Source organism: Ostreococcus tauri (assembly GCF_000214015.3).
Source record: "Ostreococcus tauri WGS project CAID00000000 data, contig chromosome 06, whole genome shotgun sequence".
Lineage (NCBI taxonomy): Eukaryota > Viridiplantae > Chlorophyta > Mamiellophyceae > Mamiellales > Bathycoccaceae > Ostreococcus > Ostreococcus tauri.
In genome coordinates this window covers 234,525-247,335 of record NC_014431.2, presented here as the reverse complement: position 1 = coordinate 247,335, position 12,811 = coordinate 234,525, and the positions used below count along the sequence as shown (strand labels likewise).

At 59.1% G+C, this 12,811-nt stretch overlaps 9 protein-coding genes across 9 annotated transcripts; 4 read left to right on the top strand and 5 right to left on the bottom strand.

The window, feature by feature from the left end:
- Window positions 1–2: 2 nt before the first annotated feature.
- Window positions 3–1,019, top strand: OT_ostta06g01460 (Ribosomal RNA methyltransferase FtsJ domain; the record flags this gene model as incomplete). Its single annotated transcript, XM_022983984.1, has 1 exon — window positions 3–1,019. One exon carries the CDS (start codon window positions 3–5, stop codon window positions 1,017–1,019), a length of 1,017 nt encoding a protein of 338 aa, XP_022839190.1.
- A 62-nt stretch (window positions 1,020–1,081) lies between these two features.
- On the bottom strand, window positions 1,082–1,537 carry OT_ostta06g01450 (Prefoldin subunit 5; the record flags this gene model as incomplete). The annotated part of the gene is made up of 1 exon (XM_022983983.1): window positions 1,082–1,537. The coding sequence occupies one exon, from the start codon at window positions 1,535–1,537 to the stop codon at window positions 1,082–1,084; it is 456 nt and encodes a 151-aa protein (XP_022839189.1).
- A 115-nt stretch (window positions 1,538–1,652) lies between these two features.
- OT_ostta06g01440 (T-complex protein 10 family) lies at window positions 1,653–3,272 on the bottom strand (the record flags this gene model as incomplete). Its single annotated transcript, XM_022983982.1, has 1 exon — window positions 1,653–3,272. The coding sequence occupies one exon, from the start codon at window positions 3,270–3,272 to the stop codon at window positions 1,653–1,655; it is 1,620 nt and encodes a 539-aa protein (XP_022839188.1).
- A 208-nt stretch (window positions 3,273–3,480) lies between these two features.
- On the top strand, window positions 3,481–4,890 carry OT_ostta06g01430 (Glutathione synthase,substrate-binding,eukaryotic; the record flags this gene model as incomplete). The annotated part of the gene is made up of 1 exon (XM_003079727.1): window positions 3,481–4,890. The coding sequence occupies one exon, from the start codon at window positions 3,481–3,483 to the stop codon at window positions 4,888–4,890; it is 1,410 nt and encodes a 469-aa protein (XP_003079775.1).
- A 128-nt stretch (window positions 4,891–5,018) lies between these two features.
- OT_ostta06g01420 (Essential protein Yae1, N-terminal) lies at window positions 5,019–5,594 on the top strand (the record flags this gene model as incomplete). Its single annotated transcript, XM_022983981.1, has 2 exons — window positions 5,019–5,135; window positions 5,238–5,594. 2 exons carry the CDS (start codon window positions 5,019–5,021, stop codon window positions 5,592–5,594), a joined length of 474 nt encoding a protein of 157 aa, XP_022839187.1.
- Window positions 5,595–5,689: 95 nt separating this feature from the next.
- On the bottom strand, window positions 5,690–7,039 carry OT_ostta06g01410 (Mammalian cell entry-related; the record flags this gene model as incomplete). Its single annotated transcript, XM_003079725.1, has 1 exon — window positions 5,690–7,039. The coding sequence occupies one exon, from the start codon at window positions 7,037–7,039 to the stop codon at window positions 5,690–5,692; it is 1,350 nt and encodes a 449-aa protein (XP_003079773.1).
- A 319-nt stretch (window positions 7,040–7,358) lies between these two features.
- On the bottom strand, window positions 7,359–8,633 carry OT_ostta06g01400 (Membrane insertase OXA1/ALB3/YidC; the record flags this gene model as incomplete). Its single annotated transcript, XM_003079724.2, has 1 exon — window positions 7,359–8,633. One exon carries the CDS (start codon window positions 8,631–8,633, stop codon window positions 7,359–7,361), a length of 1,275 nt encoding a protein of 424 aa, XP_003079772.2.
- Window positions 8,634–8,820: 187 nt separating this feature from the next.
- Window positions 8,821–9,915, bottom strand: OT_ostta06g01390 (Nucleotide-diphospho-sugar transferase; the record flags this gene model as incomplete). The annotated part of the gene is made up of 1 exon (XM_003079722.2): window positions 8,821–9,915. One exon carries the CDS (start codon window positions 9,913–9,915, stop codon window positions 8,821–8,823), a length of 1,095 nt encoding a protein of 364 aa, XP_003079770.2.
- A 163-nt stretch (window positions 9,916–10,078) lies between these two features.
- Window positions 10,079–12,802, top strand: OT_ostta06g01380 (P-type ATPase, phosphorylation site; the record flags this gene model as incomplete). Its single annotated transcript, XM_022983980.1, has 1 exon — window positions 10,079–12,802. One exon carries the CDS (start codon window positions 10,079–10,081, stop codon window positions 12,800–12,802), a length of 2,724 nt encoding a protein of 907 aa, XP_022839186.1.
- Window positions 12,803–12,811: the final 9 nt, after the last annotated feature.

The window sequence follows — 12,811 nt, the reverse complement described above, 5'->3', positions numbered from 1 at the left end:
CGATGACGCGCGCGTTCGTCCGTCGATCGACCGCGGTGGTGTGCGCGGCGGTGCGTCGCGGGCGATGGACGCGGGCGAGGACGAGCGCGCGGGGGACGACGCGGGCGACGCGCGAGGGCGAACGCGAGGGCGAACGCGAGGCGTGGACGGCGAGCGACGACGGGCGAACGCGAGGGACGACGCGCGATGGCGACGATGGAGCGAACGGACGAGGGATGGAGAGGAAGGGGGGAGGGAAGACGCGCCTGGATGAGCTCACGGTGATGACGCGCCCGGAGCTGTCTCGCAACGTGGCGCAGAGTTGGATTGCGCAGGGGAAGGTTTTGGTGGATGGACAGCCGGTGACCAAGGCGGGGACGAAATTTAAGCCGAGCGTGAAGATTGAAGTGATCGCGGAGCAGCCGAAGTACGTGTGTAGGGCTGGGTTGAAGTTGGAAAAGGCGCTGGAATACTTTGGCGTCGACGTCTCGGGACTCACGGCGCTCGATTCGGGTTTGAGCACCGGTGGATTCACCGATTGCTTGCTCCAAGGCGGGGCGAGGAAGGTGTACGGTGTCGACGTTGGGTACGGGCAGGTGGCGGAAAAGATTAGGCAGGACGAGCGGGTGGTCATCATGGAGCGCACGAATTTGCGTTACGTCACGCAACTTCCAGACGTCGTCGACATCGTGACGCTGGATCTCTCCTTCATCTCCGTCCTCAAGGTTCTCCCGGCGATTTGTAAGATTTTGAAGCCTGGAGGAACCATGCTGGTTCTCATCAAGCCGCAGTTCGAGGCGAGACGAAGTCAAATTGGCTCGAAAGGGGTCGTTCGAGACGCGAGCGTGCACGCCGAAGTGATTCAAAACGTCATTGAGGGCGCGAAGACGTTTGGTTTCGATTACGTCGCGCACACGACGTCGCCAATAAAGGGAGCAAAGGAGGGTAACACCGAGTTTTTAGCTCACTTCAAGCTCTCCGAGGACGGTCCACCCAAGGAGATCCTCGAGGCGACGACTGACCGAGACGAAGACGCGTGAGCGCCGCGCGTCTACGACATTTTTCGTGTATTCTCATGTATATTCTAATCATCTACTGCGTCTCACGCCCCCGCCTGCGTCGCCTGCGCTTGCTCCTGCATCCGCGCGCGCATGAAATCTTGCACCAACACCAACTGCTTTCGCTTCTTCGTCAAGAGTTCCATCAACGCGTCCACGTTTTCGCGTATAAAGTTCACCTTGCGTTTGCAATAATCGATCCCCTTCTCCGCGTCGTGTTCGATAAAGTACCCGGTGCCGACGTCCAGGAGCACCCCGTTCGTCTTCGCGATCTTTCCCGGGACGTACAGGGACTCCGTGAGCGGTATTAACATGTCTTTTCCCACGGTTTCCTTCGACAACGCCTCGATCGCCCTCCCGCTCGCGTGGTATCGACTCACCGCTTTGCTCAACATGTGTAACGACTCCCCGTACGCGGTGACTTCCTCGCGGAGCTGCGCGTCCGCCGATCGCAACTCATCGAGCGTGGCGGTGCGAAGATCAATCGAGCTCGTGGACATCAGACGAGCGCGCGCGAGTGCGGCGACGATGGAGGGGGTGGGTGTGCCCACGGTGTGTGTGTGTATGTTCAAGGGTCAGGACTCAACGCGGTCAACGCGCGCGGCGTCGACGCGGTCAACGCGACGGGTCGACGTCCTCCTCTCGACCGTCGACGTGAATCCGTCGTAGGGTACCGTCGGGAAATAAGATTTCTTTCTCCACGCCCGAACTCGAACCTCGGGCGCGGTGAAGCTCAACCTGGTCGGTGGCGACGAAGTGGTAGAGCTCGTCGCCGGATGGGTGCGTCGTGTGCCACGTCTCGACGTCGCTGTAGTAGTACTCGATCGTTCCTCCGGGATGCGTGCGCTTGACGTCGCCGTTGACGAAGTAGATGGTCTCCATGACTTCATCGGGCGAGCGCTGCACGATCTCTTTGCAAGTGCCGTTGGGGAAGGTAACGACGCGGCGGCCGTCGGCGAAGGAGCGCTCGACGCGACCGTCGTCGTGCTCGCGCTCGCGCATTGCACCTGCGTTTGCGGACTGAGCCGTGCTGACACTCGGCGTGGGATCGTACACGCTCAGCGCTCTCGGAACGATTGACATGAGAGACTCGGAGACGGGTGGTTTCGGGCTCAAGGAAACCATTGAACGGCCGGGCGACTCGAACGCCGGTTCGGCGCGACGCGGCGGCGTGTGCGTCGTCGTCGCCTGCTCGCGAAGACGTTCGGCGACCTCTCGCTTCTCTTCGATCGCTCGCTTTTCCATACGAAGTTGTGAGACCTCGTTCGTGAGATCGACTATTTGTTGTCGAAGCCTGTCCACCGTAAGCTTGGCGCGCTTTCGTTCCGCTTTGAATTCCTCTTCGTTTCGCTCGAGTTGTTCGCGCAAGAACTTGGACTCGTTTCGCTCCTCCTTGGTCGGCATCGCCATTCGAGTCTCCATCTCGCGCATAAGTGCCGCCTTCTCGCGCCTGAACTGTCTTCGAACGTCATCGCACTCAGCCTTGAACGCCTCCTCCGCGGCGTCTCTCTGCGCTCGCCAAGCCGCCTTTTCCTCGGCGAACCGACGTTCGCTCTGCGTGAGATTCGCCTTGGCCTGCTCGAACGCGGCGCGCGCCTTCTGCTCCTCCGCACTCGGCGACGAGATGAAATCACGAACGACGGCACCGCCGTCGACCCCATCGCTCGCTCGCATCGTCCTCGTCGTCGCGGACGTCGCCGCCTCTCCGTCACGGCGCGTCCCGTTTCGAGCGCGCAGTTCGAGTGCCTCGAATGCCTCCACCTCGCTCGCGCTCCGCACCTTGTGCGCCCGCCACGCCTCCATCGTCGACGGCTGCACGTTCGCATCTTGGTCGAACTCGAACAGCCCTCGGCCTCGCGGAGACGCCTTCATCGTTCGCCCGCTCGTCTCCCTCGGCGTCCCGTTCGCGCCCGGCGTCCCGCGCGACGTCGTCGCCGCCCCCCCACCTCCGCTTCTCGATCCCACCTTCGCTCGCGCGCTCTCCACCCTCGGCGTCGTCTTCGGCGTCAACGGCGACGTTCTCGCCGACCGCGCCCCCTTTCGCAAGAACGTTCTCGGCGTCGTCGTCCCTCCACCGCCCGTTGACTCGGTTTTCGCGCTCGAATGCGTCGATCGAAATCCATCGCTCGTCCGCACCGCGGCCTCCGCGGCGCCCTCGTCTCTGAGCGCGCGCTCGAGCAAATCTTCCCACGTCCGCGCGCGGTCGGCGTCGATCGGGACGTCGTCGACGTCCATCGCGGTCTCGCGTCGTTCAGTGCGCGAGCGAGAGGTCTCGGGGGCGCATCGGTGTCGCCATCGCCGTCGTCTCGACACGACGACGCGTCGCGAGACGACGGGACGGTGGATGCCGACGCGAACGCGCGCGCGCGTGGGTCTGGGGTCTCGCTCGGTGCGCGCGCGCGCTGGACCGCGCGCGACGGAGGGAAGAATCGCGCGCACGGTGATGGGCGTGTCGAACGAGCGAGGATTGATCGTCTCGTGGGACGACGACGTGACGGTGGACGAGCGCGCGCGCGCGACGGAGGCGGTGGCGCACGCGGTGGCGCACGGATGTGTGATCGGAGATCGGGAAAACGTGGGTGGGTACGCGCACGCGCCCGTGTCGTGCGCGCCGACGGTGTTTCCGAGGAGGGCGTACGAGCTCGCCCGAGCGGTCTCGCCGAGGTTCGCCGAGCTGTACGATGCGGTCTCGAGAGACGATGCGTTCATGCGAAACGCGTTAAAGGGAGCGATTAAGAACGATGCGTTCACGGCGGCGCTGTGGAGGGTGTACGAGGAGTCGGGAGGGCAGGCGGGACGGCCGCGGGCCGAGGTGGGCGTCCTGCGAAGCGACTACATGCTCGACGCGCCGAGCGGTTTACCTCTGCAGGTGGAGGTGAACACGGTGAGTACGTCGTTCATGGCGCTCGCGACGAAAGTGAGCGCGATGCATCGTCACTTGGCGCGATGGTCGGCGAAAGGCGGCGAAGCGGTCGATCTCAGTGGGGTTCCGGAAAACGAAGCCTTGCAGTGCGCGGGCGACATTCTCGCGGCGGGTTGGAAAGCCGGGGGAAGTAAAGGGAAGATTATGATGGTGGTTCAGCCACACGAGCGCAACATGTTTGACCAGAGACACATCTCGCAATATATCTTCGAAAAGTACGGCGTCCACACCGTGAGAGCGACGCTCGCGGAGATTAACGCCGAGGGCGAGCTACGAGACGAAACGCTCACATTTCAAGGCGATGACATTGGCTTGGTGTATTTCCGCGCTGGGTACACGCCAACGGATTACCCCACCGACGGAGAGTGGGCGGCGAGACTCATGATAGAGAAATCGAACGCACTGAAGAGTCCGTCGGCGGCTATGCACCTGGCGGGATCGAAGAAGATTCAGCAGAAGCTCGCAGAGCCGGGCGTGCTAGAGACGTTCATGCCCGAACACGCGGAGGAAATGCGTCGAGTCTTCGCCGGATTGTATTCTTTGGACGGAGAAGACGCGATTAAAACGGTAGAGCTTGCGTTATCTAATCCAGCTGGCTTTGTCTTGAAGCCGCAGCGCGAGGGTGGGGGCAATAACTTGTACTCTGACGAGCTGCGCGCTCGTCTCGAGCAAGGCGGAGACTTGAGCGAGTACATTCTTATGCAGCGCATTCTCCCTCCCGCGCACCAGACGCTCACTGTTCGTGAAGGAGACGTGAAGAAGATCGAAACTCTATCGGAGCTCGGTATCTACGGTAGTTATTTACGAGTCGGGGACGAGGTAGTGATCAACAAACACGGCGGGCACTTGTTGCGCACGAAGGCGGCGTCATCCGACGAAGGCGGCGTCGCAGCTGGTTACGCCGTCTTAGATTCACCTCTCTTAGTCTAATCGCGTGATGATTCAATAGAAAATATTTTTTGCGTTCCAAAAGAGGGTTCTCCACGCGCGGCATCCTCGATCGACTCAACGCACAACTCGCTGGCTCGTAGCTCTCGCCCCGTACACCGCAGCGCGCGATGCCGTGCGCGGACCCGTGGGCGGTGTCCGACGACGACGCCGATCACGTCGACGCGTCGCGCGCGGAACATCACGTCCCCGAACACGTCGTCGACGAGCGCGTGGAGCGAAGAAAGGTGCGTTTACGTCTACGCGCGGCGTTCCTTTCCCTCGAAAACACTCGAGGCAGCCGCCCGGGACGACTCGATTCACTGACGACGATTGTATCGCTCACGCAGCATCACAATGCCGGATATCTCGACGGTCTGGAAGATGGAAAGGATGAGACACTCCAGAGCGGGTTCAACGCCGGTTTCGTCGATGGTGGGACCGCGGGATTCGCATACGGACAGGCGCGCGGAGCAACGCGGACGCTGCGGGCATTCGCCGAGCGCGCGGGAGGATCGGAGGAGTGGGTCGAGGCAATGCAAGCGAATGAAGAACGTCTGAAGACAATGACGAGCGTGCGAGCGCTCAAGGCGGCGCACGCGGAGTCCCTGGACGATGGTCAGAGCGAGTTTACGGTTGCAATGAAGGCCTTGGAGTCTGACATTCAAGCCGTGGGGGCGGTGACTTTGCACGAGTTTCCTCGGTGAGCGAGCGCTCGCCGATGGTGTAAGATAGGAACGTAGGGCGTAGATACCTAGCAAGTGTGTATTTTCCATGCGACAAGTGTAGAAAAGATTTGAATCTAGGCGTCGACCAGTCTCGACAAGGACTGAATGAGGTGGCGCAAGTTCGTACGAGTGCTCGGATCGCCAGAAACACTACTGATATCTCCAGAAACCTTCTCAACGTGCTGAAGCGTCTTCGTGAGCGTTGAAATAGATTGGCGGAGAAGCTCTTGGTTTTCGTCCGTCAAGATGGTCGTCTTGAGCCTTCTGATATCTTCCACGGTGGCGGACGTCTTCCCGGCGAGATCCTCGAGCGTATCCAACGTGCCTTGCTCGTTCACGTTTTGCATCATGGGACGAAGTTCGTGCGCGATTTGGGCGGCCTCACGGAGAAGTGGCTGGAGAGTCGTCATCAGGCGCTGCGCGGATTCGGTCGTGGCGAACATCTGCTGCACCCCGTTTTGTCTCTCCATCTCTCTTGCGAGCTTCGTACAGATACCAACGAGCTCATCCATGCTCACACCCTGCACGCCCTTGATCTTCCCGCGATCGCACACGATCAAACCTTCGCCCTCACAACCGGAGTCCAAAGGTCCCCACTGCGCGTTCGGGATGGGGAGAGCCGGGGTGATGTCAATGATCGTCTCCGCAATCAAACCACTTTGGTTTGCCTCAATCACAGAGTTGCGAGGAATGGGAACGTTCTTGTCGTCCATTTCGACCAAGACGTCCACCTTTTCCAAACTCGGCTGAACGCTCAACACTGTCCCAGCCTTGACACCGCGAACCCGAACGTTCGTGCCGACTTGAATGCCGCACGCCACCGGGAACTCTATGAAGGCTTGGTACGAGTTCTTTCTTGCAAAGCTCAGCAAACCTTGGATCCAGCCCCAGATGATGAAAGTCACCGCGACGCCAGAGATGATAAATAAACCAACACCACCCTCCCAAAGTCTCGTGCGGCCGAACCCGAAGTCTTGCAGCGGCTTGACCAGACGCCGCAAGAAGGTCTTCAACACGTTCACCGGCTTCCCCGCCGTTCCCTCGTCCTCACTCCCGAAATCCTCGCTCGCGCTCGCGTCGGCCGACTCTGACCCCCCATCCACCGCCGCCTTCGCCGTGACATTTCGCCACCACGCTCTACCGTCGTCACCCGCGACGTTCCCTTGGATTCTCCCGCTCGTCCCGCTCGTCCTCGCGTCTCTTCTCACGACCGCACGGCGCACGCTCGGCCTCGGTAACCTCGCGAGACCGATCTCGCCACGGACGTCTCCCCCTTCTCTCCCTCTCTCGCCCTCACCGAGCGAAGAGCACGCGATTCGCGTCGCTCGAGCTCGAGAAGCGCGCACGTAGCCGTTGATGCCCGACGCGCTCGTCGTCGTCGATCGCGCGCATCCTCGGGCGCACGTCGCGCTCGGGGCGGCCATGAACGAGGGCGCGGACGCGGTGAACATGTCGACGATCGTCTCCGTCGCGGTTTAGCCCCGCACGCGCGCGCGCGCGCGTGTGCGGACGCGAGCGCGCGCGACGACGCCGAGGATCGACCGAGGGACGAGAGAACGCGACGGGTGGATGAACATCGCGCGCGGCGTCGAGGACGAGGGACCGGGGTGGATCGATCGCGTGTGTGGGGGGGTCGAGGTGAGTCATGACTCGTGGACGTGTGTAGGGTTTAGCAGCGCGCGCGCGTCGACCGCGCGCGCGCGGAACGGGATCGCGCTACGGTTTGGCTATCTCACTACAAATTTATCGCTGCTTCTTTCCCTTGGACGGCGGGCGCTTGTGCAAGGTTGGGGTGGGACCGTATTTCTTTTGAAATTGGTCGAGCTGCACTCGGCTCAGCGCCGCGTCCGCGGGAGCGTCGGCGACGGCGGAAACGTCGGGTATCCCCATGGCGGCTTTGAAACCCTTCGTTCTCGTGATGCTCGTTTGAACCCCGGAGAACATGTTGGACGTGATCCAGTACACGAAGACGCCCTGCGGGAAGCTCGCCGTGAGCGGAACCATGGCGACGGCCAACGCTCGAAGGAACCACTTCATCTGCGCGCTCTGAGAGGTTTGCATCCCTTCAACGGTGCCCAACTCCACCGAGGCCAAGAAAGTGAGGGAAGATAGGATGGGCAAAGAATACGTGGGGTCGGCGATGGATAGATCCGGGTACATTGATGGACCACCCGTTTCAAAAGATGGAACGCCGGCAGCCATCTTGGATATGGCAAAGTAAAAGGAAATGAACACCGGAGCGTTGATGAGAACCGGCGCAAAACTCTTGAAAGGATTGACGTCGTACTTTTTCCAGACTTTCTGCATCTCCGCGTAATACGCGGTCGCCAACTCCGGATCTTGAGACGGGTTTGATTTCATTTTGGCTTGCAAAGCCTCGAGCTCTGGCTTGCACAGCTGCATCCTCGCTGTGTTCCTCATCTGCATCACAACGAGTGGAAACGTCACCGTTCTCATAAATACCGTCGCCCCGACGATAGCCAACCACCACTCGAGCCCGTGTGCGACGTGGAAATACTCCATGGCGTACATCAGCGCCGCTGTCGTCGGCCAGCTCTGCACCGCCACAGGTACCACCTCGCTCGCGAGAGATCCCAACGCAGGAGCGACGTCGCTCACCGTCACTAGCGCGTCCGACACGGCGCTACCACTCGTCGTCGCGTCCGCCGCGACGGCATCTACACCGCGCTTCTTTCCAAAACCAAATAAACTCCTTCTCTGCGAGGTCGTCGCCGAGGGCGTGCGTCTCGCGTCCATCCCTCGCGCGCTCGATGCGAACGTCCATCCCACAGGCGGGTGCGCGAGGGCAGAGAGATTGTACGTGCGCTCGCCGCGACACGCCGTCGAGGCGTACCCGCGACTATTGAGAGGCGCGAAGCCGTCGACCACGACGCCTCTCGAGGCGATACCTAGTCCAGGCGCACGCTCGTCCGCTTCGCCATCGCGTGTAAACGAGTCGAAGAGCGATCGAGCGCCGCGAATCGACCGCACGGCGCGCCCCCGAGCGGTAGAGAGCATGAAAGACGCGCTCGAGCTCTAGAAGACTCGAGTGTGCACGCCGCTGTCTGCGGTTTCAGCAAGTTTCCATTCAAACGCAACTGTCAGCGCGTGGGCAAAGTCGAGTCTCCATGCATTAGCGTGCTATGCTTGCTATCTATTATCATTTCAATACAGTCTAAAACAACGCATCACAGCACCATATCGCTCAGTGTGCCCACTGCGCACCCAGAGCGCTCACGGTGACTTCGTAACATTTGTCGTGGAACGAATGCCACATTTCCACCTTCGCGGTTCCATCCTTCTCAATCACCGGCGCCACAGCCCAGTGTCCGCCGTCGACGTGATGTACGTGTCCAAGACACTGGGTCGAACGACCCTTTGGCACATCTTCGAGAGATCCCGGACGGACTCGAGGGACGAGACTTGCGAGCGTCTTCACGACGAGAGGTATCATCGTATTTCGCGATATCCCTTTGCGCTCTCCATTCTCGAAATTTGACGTCCAAGACATTTGAAGATAGTTCATGTAGAGTTCATTCATCACCACTTGATCATCACACGTCGTCGCGTGGCTGCACACCCCAAGCGCCGCTTCAAGCGTCTTCTCTGTTGTCTTCGTTGCCTTGAACGCTGAGAATCCCATGCAGATGGAGAACCCCCACCTGTCCTTCGCCGTTTTCGGCCATCCCGCGCCGAGGGAGTGAAAAATGTCCACGTTTTCGTCCTCCGCTTTGTTGAATATCACTTCCGGCTCGTAGTGATGGGCAAACACGATGTCTAGATCGGACATCAACACGTTTTGTCCTCGCTTGACTTCATCCAACAAGTAGTTCAAACGAAACTTCCAAAAGTCCGACAAGCTATCGCCGTTGTTCATCGTGAAACCGGGCGCCCGTAGGACTCTAAAGTTCGCCCTCTTCAAACTATCGTACACCAAGTCGTCCAACGCGACGAGATGGTGCGAATCGTACCCCAAGTTACTCAACCGGTGATACCACAGCCTCGCTATCGTCTCGTACTCCTTATTCACAAAGCTCACGATTCGCCACTCTCGATGAGTCCCCATCCAATCTCCAACCTCGTTCGCGTCAAGACCGATGCCTAGTCGCCCGAGCGCACCCTCATCGTGGGACCTCTCCCCCGAGCGTCCCCCGACCGCCGCTATCGCGAGCACTGCGACGAGCATCCCAATCGCCAACATCCAGTGTCGTCTTCTCCCTTCGCTCGCGTTCGTCCGCGGAGGATCATCGCCATCGCGCGCGTGCGCGACGAGCGCGATGCGCTCAGCGTTCGTCGCCATCGCGCGCGACGTCCGAGGTCGAGCGCACTCGTCGGGAGGTGACGACGAACGGCGAGCGTGATTGGTGTTGACGAAAACGCGAGGGTTTAGAGGCTCAGAGGGAGCGTCCAACACCCAACCGCACGAGACATCGCGGCGGTCGACGCCCACGCGGGCGGTGAACATGGGGCGAAACGGGGACGACGAAGACGCGGACGTGGGACCGTCCTCGACGAATGCCCCGCTTCTGGGTAAGGGCCGAGAGGACAGCGCGGCGTACGGCACGGAGAGCGTGGACGATGCGCGCTTCTACATGGGTGTGGAGCTGTCGAGTCTGCTCAACACCGGCGACGAGGGGCTCACCGAGGACGAGGCGGCGCGACGATTGGAGATGTTCGGCCCGAATGAGCTGAAAGTGAAGGAGGACAACATGTGGCTCAAGCTGGCGCTCGAGTTTGTGCAACCGATGCCGATGATGATCTGGGCAGCCATCGCTATCGAATCGATTGAGACATACATCCACCAGTCCATGGACGGCTTGGTGGACGTCATAGTGCTCGTAGTTCTGCAGCTCTTGAACGTCTTGGTTGGATTTATAGAGGAGATGAAGGCTGGGGACGCGATCGCGGCACTCAGGGAGTCGCTCAAGCCGGAGGCGACTGTGAAGCGAGAGGGTCGGGTGTACGTTATCAATGCGACAAAACTAGTACCCGGAGACATCGTCGTGTTGGGCGCCGGAGGAGCGATCCCCGCCGATTGCACGATGAGAGAGGGTAAACCGATCCAGGTGGATCAATCTGCATTGACGGGTGAATCACTGCCAGTGGCAATGTTCACGGGAGCAGAAGCAAAGATGGGTTCCACCGTGACACGAGGGGAAATAGAAGCCACCGTCACGGCCACGGGTAGCCACACCTTTTTTGGTAAAACTGCCGATCTAGTTCAAGGCGTGGATGAGCTCGGACACTTCGAGAAAGTTCTGAGAGAGATCACGTACATTTTGGTAGCCGTCGGTTTCCTCATTTGTTCCATCGTGTTCATTTATTTGTTGTCTATTCGTGTTGATTTCTGGGAAGTTTTGGCGTTCAACGTCGTCTTGTTGGTTGCATCTATTCCCATTGCGTTGCGTGTCGTATGCACGACGACGCTGGCATTGGGCTGTCACGAACTTGCGGCTGAAAAGGCCATTGTTGCGCGACTGTCTTCTGTGGAGGAGTTGGCTGGCATGACCATTTTGTGCTCGGACAAGACAGGAACGCTGACTTTGAACAAGATGGTACTCCAAAAAGACTTGCCAACGTTTGTTCAAGACATCACTCGCGAAGAGGTGCTCAAGTGCGCCGCGCTGGCGGCGAAGTGGTGGGAGCCACCGAAGGACGCACTGGACACGTTGGTATTGAACGCTGTCAACGTCAGCTCCCTTAACGACTACGAACTCGTGGATCACTTGCCTTTTGATCCATCTATCAAAAGGACGGAAAGTACCATCAAGGATAAGCGCGGGAACGTCTTCAAAGTCACAAAGGGCGCCCCGCACGTCGTGTTGGAGTTGAGTTCAAACAAGGGAACGATCGGCAAGGAAGTTGAGAAGGTGGTCCTCGAGCTCGCTCATCGCGGCATTCGCTCTCTTGCAGTGGCGCGAACGAAGGGGAGCAGCGATGAGTTCGAATTTCTGGGGATCCTGACGTTCTTAGATCCTCCCCGACCGGACACGAAGCACACGATTGACTGCGCCAGGGATTTTGGAGTCAGCGTCAAAATGATCACGGGTGATCATCGCGCCATTGCAGTGGAAACATGCAGAACGTTGGGTATGGGAACGAACGTACTCGGTACAGAAAAACTTCCACTTATGAAGGCGGAAGAATTAGAGAAGGCGACTACGTTGGGACGGGACTATGGCGAGTTGTGCAGGAAGGCTGATGGTTTCGCTCAAGTCTTCCCAGAGCACAAGTATTTGATTGTTGAAGCCCTTCGCCAACAGGGTATGCTCGTTGGTATGACTGGCGATGGTGTGAACGACGCTCCCGCTCTGAAGCGTGCGGACGTCGGCATCGCGGTGCAAGGTGCCACGAGCGCCGCGCAAGCTGCAGCGGACATTGTGCTCACTGCTCCTGGTTTGTCGACTATTGTGACGGCAATCGTGACTAGCCGGAAAATTTTCCAGAGAATGAAAAATTTCGTCATCTATCGGGTGGCGTGCACGGAGCAGCTCTTATTTTTCTTCTTTATCTCTTGCATCTTCTACCATCCGAGTCAGTACAACGCCGCTTGGCCTGCGCACTTTGCGATCCCAGTGATCGCGCTCGTCACGATCACCATCTTGAACGATGGAACGATCATTTCCGTAGCGTACGACAATGTTCACGCGTCTATGATGCCAGAGAAATGGGACCTGAACATTCTGTACATTGTTTCATCCGCTATAGGCATGACTGCGCTCGCATCATCGGTGCTCATGCTGAGCTCCGCATTGCAGTCTGGCGATCCAGAAAGCACTTGGCGCCAACTGGGTCTTCCTGCAATGTCTTACGGCGAAATCCAGACGCTAATTTACTTGAAAATCAGTCTATCTGATTATTTCTCTGTGTTCAACTCTCGAACGAAGGGTTGGTTCTGGTCTCGAGCGCCGAGCGCTATCCTGGTTGGTGCTTTCATCATTGCCACTGGTGCGTCCACCCTCCTGGCGGTGTACTGGCCGTTTGGAAATGGTATGCAAGGGATTTCTTGGGAACTATCCGGATATTGCTGGCTGTACGTCATCGCGTGGGCGTTCATTCAAGACGCGGGTAAAGTACTGACGTACATGTTGCTCCAGTGGCTCGGCTGGATTGAGAATGTTAAGGTGATTGACGAGAAGAAGTTGAAAAAGTACACGGAGAGCCTTCTCGATGTTGAGGTGGAGTAGAGAGAGCTT